This window comes from Rhyacophila brunnea, unplaced genomic scaffold (assembly GCF_057557595.1).
Source record: "Rhyacophila brunnea isolate RB1 unplaced genomic scaffold, BYU_Rbru_1.0 scaffold_2, whole genome shotgun sequence".
Taxonomy (NCBI): Eukaryota; Metazoa; Arthropoda; class Insecta; order Trichoptera; family Rhyacophilidae; genus Rhyacophila; species Rhyacophila brunnea.
Genome location: NW_028232859.1, coordinates 3,454,519 through 3,476,677, shown reverse-complemented (window position 1 = coordinate 3,476,677; position 22,159 = coordinate 3,454,519). Strand labels below are relative to the sequence as shown.

At 34.4% G+C, this 22,159-nt stretch overlaps 1 protein-coding gene across 1 annotated transcript in view; it reads right to left on the bottom strand.

Annotated features, from left to right (window-relative positions):
• The window catches only part of GABA-B-R1 (gamma-aminobutyric acid type B receptor subunit 1), a 615,543-nt gene that overhangs the window by 164,674 nt on the left and 428,710 nt on the right, over positions 1 to 22,159 (bottom strand). Inside the window, exon 4 of the mRNA XM_085946509.1 lies at positions 8,194 to 9,249. Within this exon, the coding sequence (XP_085802635.1) occupies positions 8,194 to 9,249 (1,056 nt within the window). The remainder of the gene's footprint in view (positions 1 to 8,193; positions 9,250 to 22,159) is intronic.

The window sequence follows — 22,159 nt, the reverse complement described above, 5'->3', positions numbered from 1 at the left end:
TCTACGACGGATCTATGGGTGATGAGGCAAGAGGGAGGGGCAAAGGGATGAAACAAAAATTACGGTAAATTTTTGTTTGTCTCTCGGCAAGTTACCATTTCCTAGTAGCTGGGCTTAGGTATTCGCCCTTTTTGCCGCTGTTGAAATGTCCCGTGGCGATGTTATTTCGTAAATCAGGGGTGGTGAACCCTAATTCGAGGGCGTATGATTAGGTTGTGGATATGTGATTTGAAACTGCGGACTGGGGGTTTTTTCCATCTGGTGACAAACCACCCTGCCATCTTTTGTTTCAAATTTCATATCGGCAACCACGTAATGTGAATGGAGCGTGTATTGACAAAACAAAGAAAATCTTACTAATAAATTGCGGGGGTTTCGAATGGTTCGCGTTGGTAACACATTGATATGTTTTCATGGGGCACGTTTTGTGGTTATGGGGTGATGTCGTCGAGGTTTCTAGTTCGTCTTGCGAGATACCCTCAGCAAGTGCCAACGGTTCTGGAGGGGTAGCCGGTTTCGGTAGGGTGTCGTCACATGATCGGCTTCTTCGGACTGCTGCAGTGGTCGGGGCTGGGTTGCCTATTCAGGGGTAGGCGGAGGGTTGCGGAGATCAGGTGTCGTTCGGCGGGAGGTGCAATCTGGACGTGTGCTCGAGTCCGGCGACGCCGTCGCAAGATTGACGCGGGGATGCGAAGACAGGGCTGAGTTCTCGTGCTAGGGGTTGTCGGGCAGAGGGGGGCGACCTTGACAGGCAGGTTATACCCTGGACTTTTCCAGGACCTCCGGTGTCGGTGGTCCCCGGCAGCTGCCAGTAGACGGGGTGGCTGCAGCATCGTAGGAACGTCCGTTCTGTGAGAACCCACGTTCATGGCATTCTCGGGTTTCGTTTCACTAGATTTCTTTTCACGGACTATAACATCGTTTTAATTTTTGAAGGCTCGCATTTATTTTTATAAACACTGTTTATGAGGTTGAACACCCCTGGTTTTGATTTTTATTTCGTTGGTTTACGCGCGAATTTATTCTTGTCGGATTTCTTTGTCTCTTCATTTTCACTATGTTTTATCGGTATGTAGCGTGGGCGAGTTTATATTTTTATGTTTGTTTAGGGTTTTTAATAATAGGGCGCCAGAGAATTTATTTTTATTTATAAAATTCACAAAACTATGGGTTTTTGATGTCACACACTTGGGTTTCTCAGGGCGTACGTTCGCGGAACCCATCGGTTCCTGTCGCACCACGTTCGGGGGCCAGAATGATACCGAAAAGAATGGATGAGGAACTCACATGTATGCTGGCAGCGTTCTTCACGAGTATCACCTTGATTGAGGGTTGTGTGGACATCAAGACATATAATTCAAGATAAAACACGTCTTTGATTTGACAATTTCCCTGCGCAGGGACGTTTAATTACATTAACTTTTCAGACATTGGTTGGATTACATCATTAATTACACTTGCACAGGAGTCTTAGATTTATATATCGCACAGTCACTATGTGGGAGCACGTGTTTGAACACATTGGCCAAACTGGCGCGAAAACGTTTTGTCGGGGACGCGACGCGTGGTTTTGAGGTGGTTATAGGGATTATTAATAACACAATAACGGGGAAAGAGATTCACTAACTTATCATATTGAGACAAGCGTGGCCAGGCCACGCCGAGCACGTGGTCCTGGACACCTACCACTCTCCCGGGAGAATTTGTACTGCCCGCAATTATCTACGACGGATCTATGGGTGATGAGGCAAGAGGGAGGGGCAAAGGGATGAAACAAAAATTACGGTAAATTTTTGTTTGTCTCTCGGCGAGTTACCATTTCCTAGTAGCTGGGCTTAGGTATTCGCCCTTTTTGCCGCTGTTGAAATGTCCCGTGGCGATGTTATTTCGTAAATCAGGGGTGGTGAACCCTAATTCGAGGGCGTATGATTAGGTTGTGGATATGTGATTTGAAACTGCGGACTGGGGGTTTTTTCCATCTGGTGACAGTATATACTTATAAAAAAATGAAAGTCTCTAAATGGCAATTTTTATCTTTCATGTAAAATTTCAATATTGTCACGTCAGGGGTGTTAAAAGTCTATATGTTTCAGCCAATTTGTTCGTTATCCCTCGCCACCTTCTAATCATTCATGTCTCTCGGGTACATTTGAATTGCAGTGTCAATTCGATCCCCACCGGACTAACATAAATCAATTAAATTTAACAATAAACCAAATACACACCTAAGTACAAGGTGACTCACCGCGTGAGTGATAAACCTATGCCAACCCCATCAACAAATGAAACAAGTGTTCGAGTGAGTGACTCGGGGTTCAGTTGCAGTGCTCCATAAGTCTAGAAGTCCTACTCTTAAAAGGTCAGTGTCTGGAATACATTCCTTCGTCCACTCTTCCCCAAAAAACTCAACCCCAACCAAATATAGTCCACTCAAAAATTGGATTTGATCAGAAAGGTTATTATAATATTATAACAAACAATTTAGACGTAGGGGCTTGTTTACACGAGATTAGTACTAATCATTAGTACTCACTACTCGCACTAATCTGACACGTGGCAACAGGGCGAGTACAATTACTACTAATTAGGATTGTTTACACGTGGCGGTATGAATGTGGATAGTGATTACTAATGATTACAACTAAGCCTTAATGTAGAAAGATACATAGAAGCGTTTGAAGAAGGAAAAATGGAGAATTTGTAACCATACACTTCCACAAAGGAGTTCTGATAACTATAATATATTATGTCTTTATCACGCAAATTACGTTGCCGATTTTGGTATCGTAAGTTAGATGGCTGTGTCTGTATTACGAGAGTTGTACGAAATTAATTTCTATCACAATTCATGATGGCGATTTTTAAGCGTTGTTAATCTGGTTGACTACATAGAAAATAATTACAAGATAAAAAGAACTTTTCATATATCACGTTTTTAAATTTTCTGTTGAATCATATAAACTTGACAATTCTATGTATTAATAATTTAGGACAAATAAGGCAATTGTCAACAAATCATTTTTTTACTATTTCTATCGACTTATACGAGGTATAAATGAGAACTCTGCCATTCTGGGCAGTGTTGACCTGTGTGTCCCTGATAACTATCTTAGAAATAGAGAACATCAGTTGTTTATTCTCCCAAGGTGCAGAACCAACCTGCCACTGGTAATGCCAATTGGGAGGGCGATAACTATGTTCAACGAAATTGCTTCGGATGTTGATATATTCCACCTACGTGAGGATGAGTATAGGCGGACGTTGTTTTATAAATTCTTAAAATAGGGTCTGCTTTACTCATCCGGTGTACTTCCTTGTACCTATCTAATTAATATTTTTGTATGTACATATTTCTATTGTTTAATAACATACTATCTATCTCTTTTTTTATGTAACACTTACTGTTTTATATTTCTTTGTTTCTAAATGTCATGTTGTGAACGTCTTAAACTTATAATTTGTAATGTCGTATGTAAATATGTTAAAAATAAATAAATTAAAATTGAAATTGAAATAATTTAGTTGCTAGGACCACGTCCTTAGCAACCAATATAGTGAATTGGATTACGGATTTCTTTTTAAATATGGCTAAAAGTATTAAAAGAATGCATTGGCATCATGTTCTGATAATATATTCTATGTTTCAAATGGCTAGCTAGTCGGGAAGTTAGTTAAAAATCGATTGCAAGATTTGTACTGGATAAACAACAACCGGACAAACAAGAATACGAGCTAAGAAAAACGTGGTAAAAAACGTGGTAAAAATGTGGTAAAAATCGTGGTAATAAAATAGTATCTATTCTGCTAATTGGTTCATGGATAAAAATGGAGGTTTAAAAATGTGTGTACCTAATCACCAAGAGGCTTGTTTAAGTTTCGTTGTTATTTATCCATGAGTTTTATTGTGTGTTCCTCGACATCCCAATTCTGATTTCGATCTCGTAGACTGGGGTCCGAACTATTACACACGGTCCATATTCTTTACCAGCTTACTAGAGTATACTCACAAATTGTGAACTGACGACCTAAAGCCGTTTTTTTTTTTTTTTTAAATTTGTGTTAAGAGCTTTCGCAATCGGCGCGAGATCTAAGCTTGTATTTTTTACTTATGTTGTTTGCTGTGGTTAGTAAATATTGTTGATATTTGGTATTGTCCACCGGCAGTTTTATTAACAACTGCTTACCTTTATTAACCTTTAACTTAACTTTATTAACTCCTCCAGGGAAGGCGAAAGAGAGGAAGAGCGCTTGCGCGCTGGAGCGACCAAGTGGAAGAGCTGACGGTGGCACCATTCATTCTGTCATGTGAGAAGCGGAAAACAGCGAAGGATGGAAAGTCTTGACCGCTCAAGGATGGCAAAATTAAAAAGTGGTCACGATCCTCAGCCATGACTGTACGACCAAGAAGAAAGATTAAACTCTAATTTTAAAAACTATTTTTTTTATTCAACGAATAATTTATAACCAATAGAAAATATCTTTTTGAAAGGTTTTCGATTCCTCAAGATTTTTCAAAATTATGTTTGTTCAATAATTAGAATGTTACATTCTTAAATCTTGTGAATTATTCGTTGAATAAAAAAATAGTTATTTGAAAATTATTAGAAAGTTCAAGTAAGTTACAACAAAATATCATGGATTGATCCGTGACGTCAGTTTGTAATTAAAGTAATAACTACTTTGTTTTAAAATACAAAAGCCAATCGCCAATGTAGCTCAATTTAAAAAGCGCTTCAGTGAGTGTTAAAAGCCAGTATTAGTTAAAATTTGTCGTAATTAATTATGACTCTTTTAGCATTGTGGTCAATGTGAATGAGCGCGATACCCGAGAGATGCAGGTTCGATCCTGCGGGGTGTCGTACTTTTTTCAAAAAGATTTTTTTCTATTGGTTATAATATATTTTCTCAGAATTGTTAACTACATTATGTATGTTCTAATTTTACTGTGATTTTTTTTAAATTTATCAAGACACCAGGTTTGCAAGATATTTCTTGTAGAGTAAATAAAATAAACAATATCTTCAAACTTGACAGATAGTAGTTGAATATTTTCCCCTGTTGACCACGTGAGAATTTTGTATTAAGACTCACCTACGTAAAAAGATAAAGTTTTTTTTCACTTCGTGTGTTGGCATGCCAAAAAATAAATCAAAATAGCCGCAGAACTTCGCCGGTAAAAAGCTTTTCTTTGACAGTTATCGACTTTTCGTTTAACTTAAAAGTTACTTGCTTGACTTTGGGTAATACACTTTGACAGTTCTTTATAAAAAGTATATAAAAAATATCACTAGGGTTTATGAGACGTCAAATTGAAAATATCTTAAGACTTAGTTAGAAATGTTTTAAGCCACCTTAAATATTTTATAGCAGCCGCTACGAAACAACATATTTTTTTTGTTATAAAAGATAATGGAATCAAAAAAAATGATACATACAAATATAAAATACAGTAACTATAATAGTCTGATAAAATGTATAAAGTAATAATATCCATAATATTAATAATATTTATTGTAATGAAGTATTTTAAGTAACTATAATAATATATCGTATTGAAACTAATTTTATGATTATTATAAATAACTAATATTGTAGATATGTTTTGAATTGATAACGATAATAAAGTTGAGATAATTTTTAAATGCGTAGTTGTATTTAAGTTAAGTTATGTTAAAAAAACAACAGAATTAAACATAATTAACAAATTGTGATAGAATTTACTTCCATGGTAGGTACAACAGCATAGTAATTTTATTTATCTCTATATATATAAAAATCTCGTGTCACGATGTTTGTGGTCGAACTCCTCCGAAATGGCTCGACCGATTTTTATGAATTTTTTTATGTATATTTGTTAGGTATGAGAATAGGTCAACAAGTATATTTCATACCGCTAGATGATTAGGGTATCTCTATCCAGAAAAAAATTCTTTTATTTTTTTGACAATTTTTTTTTTTATTTTTTTTATTATTTGGCATAAAAAATACCTATAAACCCAAATTTTCACCCTCCTACCCCCACCCTCCCATTTTTAAATCGCGATTTTATTATTTTTGTATGAACAAATTTAACCGTCGTTCGTATTTCAAACAGAACGAAATTATTTATGTTGTTGAATGACAGATGGCGCTACGTCCGAGAAGAATTTAAGAGAAGCGTCGCGTCATTTTGACATTTCATTCGGCATATCACAACGCAGTGCGTGCAAAATTTTGTACGATTTATTTTAATTTATCTATTTTTATGTGCGTGTATTATAGTGCACAATGCCAGCAAGACGCAAGGGGGGCCATTTGGGCCGTCGAACGAATAAAGCAACAAACATGCAAAATAGTAGAGCAGAAAAAACAGACGAACAAATCCAACAAGATAACAAAAATGTGCGTGTAAGCATGTCGCAATTGCGTGCATCCCAATCACAAGAGGCACGAGCTGAACGAAATCAACAACGACAATTTGAACGGAGCCAAGCGCGCCGGTTCGTAGTTAACACACGCAGAGCAAATGACCGACAACGCCAACAAGTACATCGAACATTTACATCCGCTTCGTTCCTTCGTCTCGCATTCGAGTACGAGCCAGATATTGAATATTCCGCTCATCCGAATGTGCTGATTGGTGCTATGGACAAAGAATGTCCCCATTGTCATGCGCTCAAATTCAAACATGAGTCAGCCGGGATGTGTTGCGCATCAGGAAAAGTGCAACTAGCAGAAATTGAGATACCACCAGAACGATTGAACGGACTTCGTTCGGAGCAACAGAAATAGTTCGGAATACTGCGGCAAATGGTCAACAATTCCATTCTACGTTCAAAATCAAAGGCCAAGTATACCACAAAGTAGGCTTATTGCTGCCAATGTCAAACGAACTACATAAATTTTTACAAATCTACTTCATGGGCGGTGAGGACATCAATCATGTGGATGCACGTTGCGGCTACAATAGCCTCAATTTGCCTAATGCCAAGCGCATCGTCGGCGAACTGGACGCCCTGTTGAATGAGCACAATGAATTATTGAAATTCTTCAAAGCACACCTGCACGAATTGCAAAGTGACAATCACGCTATTGTCATCAATCCTGATAAAACACCAGCTGGAGAGCACGTGCGTCGATTCAATGCGCCTGTTGTTGACGACATTGCTGGAATCATGGTTGGCGACCGCACATCAACGCGAGAAATCGTGATTGGAAGAAGAAACAATAATCTGGAGTTCATCGCTGACACACATCGTTCATACGACGCTCTCCAATATCCGCTAATTTTCTGGAAGGGACAAGACGGATATTGCATAAACATTAAACAACGAGATCCTATCACAGGTAATTCATTCATTATGAACATCATTACTCATTTTGAATTGAGAAAATGAATGGTTGATGTTTTTTTGTTTTTATCGGCGGTCATCGTCTACAGCGCTCTATTCCTCTTTCTGTCATATATCCCATCCCCACACACTTACGATACATTCGTTATTTTTTTATTTAACAACCAAAATATTCACTAGAAATAATGTATATGGCAGAACGACGTTTGCCGGGTCAGCTAGTTATATTATAATATTCTACAAATAATTATTGTGCTATAACCGAAATAGTTAACGAATAAAATACATCTAAAAATATAACGAGTAAATTAAATGTAATTTGGACAGTCAATATCATATAAATTTGTACGCTTTAATCAATACAACATTTTAGGAAACTACCCGTTGTTACTTAAAAAATTTGCTTACATGTATAAATTTGCTTATTGGTCAGTATCTAATACATGTCTTCTATCAATAGTTTTTATAAAATGTTTATTTGTTTAAGAACAAATTTAATGTATATCGGTATGGAGTAGGCTTACGTAGTGGATTAAATTATAAATGTAATAAAATTGTATGTACATAATGCATATATTAATAATTAACAAGATGGTCAATTAAAGTTAAAACTACTTTTAAAAGTGGAAATATTATATTGTATTACTGACTATTTAAGAAGTGTTAGATAATACTTGATCAGTGGAGCAACCCCTATAGAAACTTACAATGAAAAACGCTACGACACGAAAGGCAAAAATTCATTTTGAGTCAAGTAAGATAAGTAGGGTGAAATTTCCCTTAAGTAATTAAAACTTTAATGAACCTAAATTTAATTTAGCGACACGTAGTGAAATAAGATAAAATTTAATAATATTCTCACCTCGCTATCGTTGCTGTGCAGTCTCAGCTGGAATCCAGGCAGGATATCTTTCCTCTTATTAACATCCTCGAGGGCCAGATTGGCAGCGGGCATACATGCCTGCCCTCCCTGCCAGCCTCCTTCGCCACCGATTGGGAAAATACCCCCTATGTGCAGGACCTCTTCCTCTTCAGGCTCTATCGTCAGACCACCGCGAACCCCGGAAATAAACAACCCAAAAACTGACACCAGCAACAACCAAGAATACGCTATTCTAGAAATACAATTTTTATTCGAAAATACGACATTTTTTGATCTAGAAGGGTTTTTAAGCACACTGATGTGTTTTTTTGTATTATCACCTTTATTACTACTACACATTGTTTCGTTTAATAGTGTTTTTCTCGTATTGTTGTGATTATTATCGACTTGCTTAGAAAATTTACTTTTGAGCATTGCAATAGCATTGTTAATCACTGATACGCGTTGGAAAATTGTTCTGATCATTACTATCAGTTCTATTTCAGTATTTTTCAATGAAATAAATCGCTGCACTGTTTCGAATAAAGAATTAAATATTTCTCGACTAACCATTGTTGCTTTAGACACATACAGTTTGAAAGGGATTATTTTTAAATTGTTTATTCTCTTTCTTAGAGTAAAGAGGCAGTTATTGTAATATTTACTCAAGCATATTAATCTCAAAGAGATGGCGTGTATAGGGCTGTATAAACGGAACACAGTTGGGGCAATAACATTAATTAGTCTATCTTTTTTCGAGGTTAAAAAATCGTTAATATCACTGAGATAATTAATATTAAAATGTGAAACTGACGCTAGTAAAATTTTTACAAATGAAGACACGGGGGATTCTCGACGGTGGTTTCCCGGGTTTTTCTTTTTGAATTTTATCCTAGGTGACGTTCTCCTGCGGCCCGTTTTCGTCTTCGCAGGATTGGGACCACGGTGTCTTGTAGGGTTCGCAGGATTCGCCGGATTGATAAGCAGTGGCGTGCGACTGATCGTCTCAGACAGAGAGGCGCCTAACGACGGCGGGCGGTGAAAACAGGCGCCGCTCTGGAAACAGAAAGAAAACAGTTCATGAAATATCTCGAATATTGTATAATAACAATAAAATAATAATCATATCGAACAAACCAACGATGTGACGTTAATTAAAACTTTATTTTAAAGTTAATAACTACCTAACTATATACTTACAGTGATTTATACATTAATTAATACTAAAACCAATTTTTAATGAAATTAACCAGCACTTGAGAAAGGTTCTGCAGTTTTAGAACATATCGATCGGTGCGGACTGGACAACTGGTGGTTTTGGGTGGCTTCCAGTAAAGGTGAAGCAGAGAAAGAGCGTCTATGCCATTCAATCTAACCTGAGAGAAGTAGAAGATTGAGAGGGATGGAAAGTCTTGGTTGCTTAAGGGACCACATGCCCAACGTAGGTCGAAATGGAGATTTTTGGTATTTTCAGAGCATAACTCTGACATTCCTTAAACGTTGTAGATAATATATTTATATAATTTTGAAGCCTTATTATCTTTTATATTCATTTTAAACATATGATGAACTGCATAAAGTATTGGTATTACATAAAATAGTATTCTTTTTAACCTCTCGATCTTATGTCTTAGAATATAGTCATATTTCAGTACATCCATGTGCAGTGGTGTTAAGATTTTTTAGTTTTAATATTTTTAAAGGCATTTACAAAACCATTAGTAAAATTAATGTTAACATTATAATTATAGTGAATAAATTATAATTAAGAAAATTATAGTTTATAATCTCTGAGATCCCAAATTTGACAAAAATTAGGCATTTTATTATTCAAAAAATGGGCACGATTAACACATTTGAAGATAATTCTAAAGATATTGATTATAAGATATGTCTTTGGCCATTCAAATGTGATTGCGAATAATGAATGTTTTATAATAATTATTGACTTAAGAATAAGGTAGTATTTTTTTGAAATACGCCATTTCTATTGGCATTTCTCAGTGATTAAGCTACAACATACTGCATTAGTCATTAATTGACAAACGATAACTAAAGTAGGGAGCAAGATCATGTTAACGCGCGTTTTTGAACATGTACCGTTTAAAAAAGAAAACGAATTTTTCGGTTAGGTTAGATAGAATAGATAGAAATTCCTTCGCTAAAATAATTTAAAATATCATAGAGACTTTACATAGCATAAGAAGACAATCACTGCTAACCTTTTATTTACCACATTTAGATAACACGTTAATTATATCGCCAACGACTCCAAACGCGCCAGTCGCGGTGTTAGCACTAAATGAGTTAAGCTGAGTCAAGGTTTCCTTAACGTCACGCAGTAGGCTCTTTGCACAGTACGAGAATAGTTTGACGACTACTGTAAACTGCCCAAAAGAAGACCAAAACTTATAATTTTCAAGACGAATGGGAAATTGAGTATTAATTTTTGAAATACAATAGTGTTAATTTGTAGCGTAGTATTATCGGCCAAATATATTATATACGTACCTACGTTTGTTTAAGTTGAAGATGCAATTGCGGATACGAAAGATGCAATGTTTGTATTTGCGTATAAAGGAAAGAAAAATGTTATATCAAGTATGATTTAAAGACAGACGTATTTGCTTAATTAAATTATTTAATTAACATTACAAAACGTTACACGTTACAAAAAATAATAAGAACAAATATATTGTGGAATAAAGTAGGTACATAATATTATGAAGTGTTTGTTATTTTTATACCTAATTATAGATAAGCGCAATATTTTTTTTATAATCATTTTATTTTGTATTTTATAATAATATATTATAAAAAAGAAAAAAATCGTCGGGAATTTTAATGAAACAATAGATGACCTAGATATTAATAAAAAGACACTTTCAAAAAAAAGGCTAATGGGTTATAAACCTTGACCTTTACACCACAAAATAGGTGTACATAAATAAAGCAACTCTTTGAAGTTATAAAACACCAAAATACCGCAACAAAAAAGCTCTTTTCTCTAAAAGTTTACAACTTGCTGTATATTAGTAATTTGTAACGCGAAAACTTACTTCAAGTCCATAGTGCTTGTGCCTAAAAAAAATAGAAATCCTTTCCATTTGTCAGTTACTGTTGTTGTACCAAGGGCCAATAAAACTTCGTAATGGATAAGAAATAAACTTCCAAAAGAAAATAACGGAGTTTGAATATTGTTTGCGATATCATAATTAATATTAATTTATTTATTGGAAAGACGAATCGCTAATAATTTTATCTTTATTCGATAATAAACTTATATAAAACAGTGGGTAGAGTTCGGTTTCGGGAAATTCCGGATCTCGAGAATCTTTTCTCGGGATTTCTTTATTATCAAATATTAATTGGATAAACGATTTTCTATATGAAAAAAGTGGACAGAAAATACAAAACGTTCAAAGACTGATCGGGGCATTTAACACAATTAAGCCAAAGTCGACTCAAAACGAGCATAATTTTTGCAACATCAGGGAACTTTGTGTCTCAAAAGCGTACAGCGATTGACTGTCTGTGTTTTTTGAAATCCCATTTTAATAAGTAATGTTTTGAATTATTTTTGTTTTCCTACTTCTATTTTGTTTGTCCTACATAAATAAAAAAATCATATTTTTTTGGAATTTTTCTGTTTTTACACTGATTTTAGAATTTTTACAGGTTTTTTTAAATTTCCCGATATTTCGAGAATTCTTTTCTGGAAATTCCGAATCTCGAGATTGAGATTTTCTCGGGAAAAACCCAACTCTAACAGTGGATAATAGTTACTTTTAGAAGAAGGTTAGCGATGGGAGTCCGAAAAATAGTGCATAGATTGCGATGCATGTGAAGTATGAAATTTAGTAGTGCAACAAACCATTGAAGGTGTACTTATGTTGGAAATAACTCGGAAAAACCACACATGCAACCGGTGGTAATGAAGCAGACAAGAGTACGCGATATGGTAGAGGACGCCAAGCAGATGATATATTAATAAACCGGGAAAATCACTCGCCGGATGGATAATTGCTGGACAAATGCGGTTATACAGTAGTACCTTAGAGGCATTAAACGATCATAATATGGACGCCCTAAAACCGACTGAGCCGAGGAACTCATAAATGTTGGTAGATGTACGTAGCAAAACAAAACTCGAGATAGATAAAAGTGAAAGGAGATAAGGGAGACCTTCATCCAGCAGTGAATTTACCCCAGCTGATGATGTTGATACTATGACGTGATTACTGATAAACAGATACACACTAATAATAATACAACATAAAATAATGTACTAAATATAATGGTGTTGGTTAAAATTATATTTAGTGTTGCATAAAAAAACCATGAGAGATAAAAACGATTTTGGACAATTTTGGACATGTTCGACAATTTTTACCCTCGCCCTGTAACGGTGTCTCAAAAGCAATGTACGTCTCGCATGGTGTAAAATGCGTGGCGATGAACCGAGTGAAGTGGCGCGACTTCGTACTTGCACTGTTATCCGATTCATTAAAAAAAACTGCGGCGTCTTACTGCGGGCGTGAAGATCTCTTTACATAATTCTTTGCTGTCCGTATGGTTAGCTTCGTTTTCTTTGTTATATATACTTTAAATTCATTTTCTTTTTCGTAATTTCCATGTGCTTATCTCTCCTTGGCACCTTGCATTAGAGTAAATTCTTTAAACTCAGTCAGAGCCTACTTTGAGCGTAGCAACCTCAGTTTTGGGCATCTTCTCCCAGGACACTCCAAGTCCAATTGTTTCAGATGCTTTACATCACTAATTGTTACGTTCGATTAAGACCGATTGTGGGCACTTAACTTCAATGTTATCCGATGCTGGAGTATGATAGGGTGAAGTAACTAAATACAATAATAGCCGGTAGGTATTTTTTGAATAAGTATTCAACAATTATTTATTCTATATGGATTGTTCGCGTTCTAAAAGATGTATATTCAACCTCGTTATTCGCACATATTGAAGATTTGTAGTGTTTCTCTGTATAGCATTTGAGTAAGCCGATGCTGTAAGTATTCTGCAAACCCTTTACATCACCATGGTGACGCCTTTTAGTTTAGTGTGGTATCGTGTATCATTCGTTAGGATTAAATTACGACGCCTGTTTGCCAGTCCCGTGCAGCGGGCGTCGTCGACGTCGGTTGCGCAAAAGCCTTCCTCCGACCGTCTAATTGTCTCCGGCGCGGTGTAACTTACACCAGGATGTATTTAATTGTATCTCATCTGTCATTGCCCCACTTCTACAACGTCATTAGATTCGTTGTGTTATATAAATTGTTTTTGGAATAGCTTTATAATTTTAAGTAAAATCTATTAATTACAATATAATACAAAATAAGTAGTTATGAATATACGTTTTTTTTTAATACTGAATATTATCACCCTGAAACTAAACTATAGTATGTTAAAAATGTACTTAGTATGTTTATAATACAGTACACTTTAATACGTACGCATAATTTCATTAGAATTTAGACTGTATTTTGTGGATAACTCAAGAATAAAATTGAATTTATATAATATTATTATTACAGTTTTATCGTTAGACATAAGATTGCATAGTTTTAAAAGTATATAACTCAAAACTGTACCTCTTTGAATATTTAAGTCTAGTTCTATACATAAAATCTACGATAATTGTACAGAGAACGATAGACGAGATTTAATTTAATTATTGAAAAATCTACCTGTCTGAAAGAACCGTCGAAAAACTCTAAGCTGAGTGGTATACAAACTCACGTTTGCAATATCTCATACAGCGTAGTTATATTAATAATTATTCATATGATCCATGGATAGATAAATAGCTTAAAGAATAATAACACTCACTCGGATATTAAATGATGTTCGAATGCCATTCGACTTAAATTTATCTAGATTTTTATATAGGTAATGAGCTTGTTTGGATTTTCTTTAATATTTAGCGTGTTTCTTTGTTAACTGTCAATAATAAGAAATGGTGGAAATTCATTATATTGTTGTTTGATTTAATAAAACGCATTTTTTTGTTGTACTTATTCCACTTTTAATCAATAAATTAGGACCATTTTCGTCCGCCTCAGAGGGACATTTTCAACTCAGTTCAATCATTTCATTTCAATTCAACTCATGTCAATTCAGTTGAAAATGTCTCTATGAGGCAGACGAAAACGGTCCTAATTTACTGATTAAAGTGGAATAAGTACTACAAACAAAATGCGTTTTATTAAATCAAACAACAACACAATGCAGTTCCACTATGAATTGACAGTTAACAAAATAAAAAGAAATTAATTTTATTAATTAAAATAAAAACACAATGATATGTAGTATTATTTCCATTTTTTTTATTATTATGGATCGGTTTCCTCTCTTTCATAGGGACAATGATTAATTGAATAATGGCAATAGTTGACAATTATATTCCTCGGAGACAAAACCGGTCCATAATATAAAAAAAGTGGAATTACTCCTAAAACTAGTTTATCTGGGGGCTTCAAGGAGGTTACAATACATTATTTATGTGATTACTTTGCTACTCGACAGTGCCACTACACTATTGTAGTGCTGAAAAATAATATAAATATATATATCTATACTTTTATATAAATAAAATATCATAAGTCAGTTCAAGTTTGAGTATATGTCTATTCGATTACATTCCTAACTAAATTTCTTCAACATGATTTTGATTTATTCTTTTGAATCCATTAGATATTTTTTTCTTTTATATTATTTCCAGACAAATTTATGTAATCCAGATTTTTGTATGTCAGAAAATAAACTTGTGTTATGAATTTTGTCATTCATTTTGAAAACTTCTTGTCTTTGGCATAATAATAAATAATATAATTTTATTCCAACGGTCGGAAGTATGATAATACTATTAGAATATATTACTATTATTGATGTTGGTTAGTTATACTGTTTATAGATACTAGAATAATATGCTTACGTCACAAGTTTCAAACAAAAAAGTACTCCAGAGAAAGAAACCCGTACCAACATGCCATTGCAGAAGTTTTAGTTTACGAGCGAAACTTTTAGTAATACAAACAAACAGACGAGAACTTTTATTCGAGATAGAAAAAAACGCAATCTTGAATCTTAGCGAGGGGAGAAGTGGATAGGTAGAGGACCACAAAAATTCGTGGCACATTTACGTAATTGAACCAACGATAGCTTAGCATTACGGCACCCTTTCATCAGACAAAGCCACTTTATGGTAAGTCATATCTTCATATTTATCTTTCATGATATAAGATAAATATTTTTTAGGGTATATTGGTACTAACTTATACCTCTTCCTCTCCACAATTCTCCGAAGAGGTAGTTTTTACAAACACGTGCGAGAAACAAAGCGAAAGAAATAATATTATTGTTATATTGAAAATACTAAAAGTGATTTTGTAGCCCACGTTTATTGAGATAGAAAATATTATAGTCTACACTAAGGTTTAGGTAAAAACAAAAGCCGCCTATTCGGCGCTTGCATTCTGACAGTGCTACTTTATGGAAGCGATTCATGACACCTTACAAAGGATCATAGCAACCGCATACTGAGTTTTGAGAATAAATATTTGCGAAGTATACTTGGTGTGCGATGATATGATGTTAGGAGTAACGAGGAGATAAGAGAATGGACATTTGATCACGCTGAGAGTGAAGAAGTGACGTTAAATAACTTCAATCTGGTTTGTCTGTTCTTCAAGCCAAATGGATTCCGGTGTCTTAGAAGGCCGCTAAATACTATATATAGCATGTACACGTTGGAGCTACGGGATTCCGATATAACTCGGAATAACGCAAGAAGACTGGCAAGGGATAGGGAATATTGTAGGCGCTACTTATCCCAGCTATTCCAGCTAAGTAGCGGACATGACCGAAAAAGAAAAACATAGTTTACACATTATCTAAATGAAATACTTAGGTATATTACATGGATATGATTATTTAAATATTATTATGATCTACGCAATTCTACCTTGACTACAGTAAAGTAATTATCCAACTGATTCTTAATAAGTGATTATAAAACTACAAGCTACCCGAGCAATGACATTATTAATGGACAACGCACTCAATACAGTAGCTAGCAAGTAAATTCACGCATATCGACATTCGCACATGTATAGGTAGACGTCACGCAATTTCCATTATGCGATATGACGCATCGGGAAGCTATAGCAATATCACCTTTATTGTAATGGCGTTAGAACAGTGTTTCTAGTGTCAATGTTAATTTGAGCGAACTCGTTCGAACCGAACCATTCGGCAGACCCGACAAAAAGCATCGGGAATTTATAGCAATATTACCTTAATTGCAATGGCGTTAGAACAGATTATGCCATTCGGCAGACCCGACAAAAAAGTGAGTGTCATTTTTTTTCCAGATGCTTCGTCCATATTAATGTCATTGTACCCGAAGGATAATAATTCACTGTTCACTGCCAGCGCTATTTCACGGCTTGATCAATATAATTTTGTTTCACCGTTGGAACACTGTTTTAACTGATAATTTCATATATTAAAATTTAATATCTTTTTATCTTATAGTACACAATAAGGCGCACCCCTTGATGCATCGCTGGTGCTAGTATAAGTGGTCTAGTGGCTGGATGTAAGAAAACTAAAGTGGGAAAAGTTCCCCGCTTAACAAGGACGAATCGACCCAACACTTTCCCAGCGAACAACATAAACTGTAATCAGTTGAATACATTTGTTATGAGTATAAAACTGACTTTTGACTATCTGATAAAACATGCAATACGCAAAACTATTGAAGGAATCCTTCCCTAATAAATATATGAACGTGATGTTGAAAAATAGTTACTGTGACTGGCAGTTAAATTATTAAGTGATTTGAAAGTACTGGGTCGAATTGGGCTTTGGTCCATACAAAACAATGACTTGATATAAATAAAAAAGATTTCAAGTTAAACATATTTTTAATTTTTAGAAAAAAAATTGTTAATTCCATAAAAAGTAATTTTTAAATAATGAAATTTATCACTTCATTCACCATATATTATTCTAAAAATATCTATCGTACGTTTGAGGTTAATTAATTAATCTAACTTTATAGTCCATTTACACGTGAATGTATTTACTGGCAGCAGTATCTACGTATTGCCGCGACCATAACGATAAAATGCAAATGTAAGCACATAATATTATCGTGAATGCTGCATGCATGGATAAAAAAACTTTAGCAGTTTCTCAATTTTCACGTGATAGTTGCAAATTACCTGACGTGTGCGCATTCGCAGTAGAACACTAGTGGCGAACCTGTAAGAATAAATACGAACTACACTGCGCAGACCATTTTGACGTTTACCAAATTTCACAACCTGTCAAATAGCACCATACAATGTCAATAACTCGTCTCGCTTACGCTTGAAGAATGAGTTTGGATAGTCAGCACTTTTGCGTGTAAACAGTTATTATCGCGATAGTTTAATTTACACAATATTGTTGCCAGTAAATCCATGCACGTGTATATGCCCTGGAGAGAATGATATTTTAATGATAAAATTAATTGTTAAAAAAATAAAAAATACCACTGAACGTTTCAACAAACACATTTATACCAGTTTTTTGAATTATAAATTAATTTATTAACTTAAAATACGCACTAATTGATTATGAAATATTTTAAATTTTAAATAATAGGTATTAAATTGCTATTCTGTTACTTAATGTCCAATGGTACCATTTCATTTTCTTTTAATTGTTATTTGTAAATTTACTAGTTCATTATTTCATTTTCATTTAATCATTTTCTTACTTTATATTGTTCCCCACCTCAATTTTATTATACAACATAGCATTGTCATTAATTTTATTATGTACTAAATTATAATGCAAAAAATTACTACTTTAACTCTATAAAGTTTACTATGAGAATGTTTTATATCACGTTTTATTACGTATATAATTTATTTTGTATGTATCGTAACGGATGTCAACCTTACATTATAGTTATTGCAACAAAATTATTAGGTGTCACGATATTTTATCGTACAAACTAAAAATAGAGATGGTTTAAAAGAATTTTCCGCAGTGTAAACACACTAACATCAGTAGTTTTCTTTTTAGCAATGGGTTCAAAGAGTGGCGTACGTCGATATATGATGCTTTACTTTGTGAGGAAGCTTTTAGTTTGCAAGAGATATTAGCTTCTTATAATAGCACTCTACATACACAACGTGTTCATAAAGTCATAACGAAACCTACTAACTAAAAATACATGGTTTCAGCATAAAAGGAACATGATAGAATAATGTGCCATATAATATAATTAACTTTAACTAATGTAACATGTTATAATTGGTGGAAAAACATTGTTATAATTATTTAAATATAAAGTGCATATTATTTAACATTAATGTATTCTGCGAAGCTGTTTTACTACGATTTAATTATTTTTGAACTGATAATTTATTTCGAATAGTGAATTAGTTTTTATGAATTCGATAAATAATCACTATCTCTAAATGTAACTATTTCTGAATAACTGTGAGAGTGTATTTATTTTCAAATCAGTTGATAATGTCCTGCTAAGCGTACAAAATCGGCCCTAACTTCAATAATAACATGGAATTAGTATTATGTAATATGTACGTATTGTTTTTTTCATTATTACTAATGCTTATAAATTTATATTATTATAAATAAATAAAAAATCATCTAATTATTTTTAGAGTTTGGGTTACATTCTTCAAAAATGGGCTGGGCATGTCGTTTGGCAAGTGGACAACCAGTGGACCTGTGGGCCTGATACTAAACGCCCACAGAGATACCCTAAAACCCGTTAAGTTAAAGTTCGGTAGATGTACGTGGCAGCATATAAGTAGAGACCGAGAAGAGTGGAGGGAGGCCTATCTAGCAGTGGATCAACCCCAGTTGCCGGCTGATGATGATGATTTCCAATTTATTGTATAATCAACCCCGATCTTAAAAAAAATGTATATTTGTATATATTTTATTAATCTCTATATTTTCTCACACTTGTATAATTATTATGTAGATAAATTATTGAGGCTCTCTGTTTGAAAGTCGGTATCCTCCATATTCCGTCGGCAAACAAATTTGTAAAATAGCCGATATACAGGAGTATTTGTTTGGTTAGGTTAGGTTAAGCGAGGTTCGGTTAGGTTAGGTGACGTTAGGTTAAATAAAATTTGAGCATTTATTGTCCACGAATAACGCGTAATTTTTTCGGTAATAAAAATATCCATAAAGTAAAAATGGAAGTTTCTGATTTGGAAACTACTTAATAGCCTCAATTTTATTTCAATCGTCCGTTTATATAATATTTTTTTAAATCTTCAGATTTCTTTCTATGCATTAGTATCATTATTTTTTATAATATGTACTTACTTTCTCTATGATATTACCTTATATTATATTATTATTTGCGATCTATGGAAATTTAACTGGCTCTCTCTTCTTGGTCGTGCACTCATGGCTGAGGATCGTGACCACATTTAAATTTCGCCATCCTTTGAGCAACCAAGACTTTCCATCCCTCTCGATCTTCCGCTTCTCTCAGGGCAGAATGGATGGTGCCCCCAGTCAGCTCTTTCACTTGGTCGCTCCATCGCGCAGACGCTCTTCCTCTGCTTCGCCTTCCCTGGAGGCTACCCAAAACTACCAGTCTCTCCAGGTTTTCCGGTCCGCGCCTGACAATATGTCCAAAAAACTGCAGAATTCTTCTCAGACATATCGTCGAGAGCCGTTCCTTTATCATCAGTCCCTGGATGATTGACTGGTTCGTCCTGTGTTCCGTCCAAGAAATGCAAAGCATTTGGCGCCAACACCACATCTCAAAGGCATCAATTGCCTTCCGTTCTCTTGCCTTCAGGGTCCACGACTCGACTCCGTATAGGAATATCGAGAACACTAATGTTTGCACAAGCATCATTTTTGTGGCAATCGAAATTCCCCGATCCTTCCATATAGTGGTAAGGCGTGTCATCGCACTTTTTGCAATTTGTGTGCGCCTTCTTATTTCCGCTTCGCGTCCGCCCTTTCCACTGATGGTCAATATATATCTTGATATACAAACTCGTCGACTGTTTCGAGGTTTTGGAGTGTACTTGGTGTTGGTAGAAGGTTGGCCCGATCAACAACCATTAACTTGGTATTATTCCTATTAATAAGGAGGCCGTATTTGCGACTCTCTTCCTCTACCCGGTGTAGCAGCTCTGTGAGTTATCTTTCATCAGCAGCGATTAGTGTGGTATCATCTGCGAATCTTAAGTTATTTATTTTCTGGCTACCAATTGTTATTCCGCCTTGCCAATGATCTAAGGCTCTTCGCATTATATGCTCTCCATATATATTGAATAACTGGGGAGATAAAACACATCCCTGACGAACTCTCTTGTCGGTTCGAAAACTCTCAGAAAACGCACTATTTACTCTCACCTTTGTGTGGCTATTGTTATATAAGTTTTTGATGAGACAGGTAAGGTGTGATGGAACTCCCATTTCCAGAAGTACCTTCCACATACAGTTCCATCTTACGTAGTCAAATGCTTTCTGGTAGTCAATAAAGCATAACATCATAGGGGTATTAAACTCTCTGCATTTTTCAATTAGTTGTCTGATGTTCAGAATTTGCTCTCTAACTAGCTACTTAACTGGCTACCTACGATACTATTTTTTTAAATCTGTATTTAATTAATACTGTAGCTGTTTTATGTCATCAATAAAATATCATAATCCCGCGAGATAGTGTCACTATTAAAGTACACTATAACAAAGAAATTTACGTAATGTAAAGAGACAATTACAGTTAATGAAATATATTTCAATAAAGAAAGATACTAGTTGTACATAGCGGTTTCCTCATTCCAAAGCAGAAAGCTGTGAGCTATATAATACCATATTACATGTCAGCTCTTATTTAATAAAGACGAATACGAAAGAGTCGAGCTTTACAGTCGTAAGAAAATGATAAAGAAGAAGGCAATATACCTGTTTCATCTGACGTAATATGAGTGCTAAGAAACGTCATGTCGTTTAATACTGACGCAGTGTCAAGAAAAAAAGCTAAAATAATAAACATCACGGTTTTGAAGAAGTTAGCGACAGTTAGCAGGCACTCTGTAGTTATTGTACACGGAGTTTGAATTTTCATACCATATAACTTACAGACTTGATATATTATATCTCTTCATTTTACTTCAAAGAAAATTGTTTTATAATGTGGAACACCTACTCTCTAAAGAATACTCACATCAGGGATAGACAACATTTTTACACTTTATTGACTGGTAGTCAATAACGTGTAAACATGTTGAGTAAAGTGTACATTTTTATAGTTTTTAGATTACCACCATGCTACATTTTATATTTTTAAACTAAATATACGTCAATTAGTTAGTTTAACCTAACAATACAATTCATACATAAATAACTAGCTAAAAAGACGCAAAAAAACAGAAAAATAAAAGCATAATTTACTTAGTACTATTTTTGCTCTAAGACGATCAAAATAAATAGCTATTCCCCATACCTCATACCTTATAGAAACTATTACAACAGATTCTTTTTGGTTGTTAGACACTCGCTTAGTTAATTAATAATAAACACACATTGTGTGAATTTATTTGTTATTTCAATTACATGGTCAAGTTCCATTATAATGGTTTTATAAAAGAGTTTTCTTCTTCTAATTCTATATTTAGAGAAATCTATATTTTTTCAAGTAGTTTATATATTGACAGATATTTAGACAGACAAGACTTTCATAAAATGATCTGGAATTATAATTGTCAATAATTAACTAACATGTAGAATTAATAGATACTTTTAATTTAATTAATCCAAACCTGCGGATCAAATAATTATAAGTACAACATCCTTACGTGAAAATTGTAGAAGTATTTATATTGTAACGCCTATTTAAATAATCTTTCTATGCATTAGTGATAACAAAATTATTACAAACTATATGATTCAC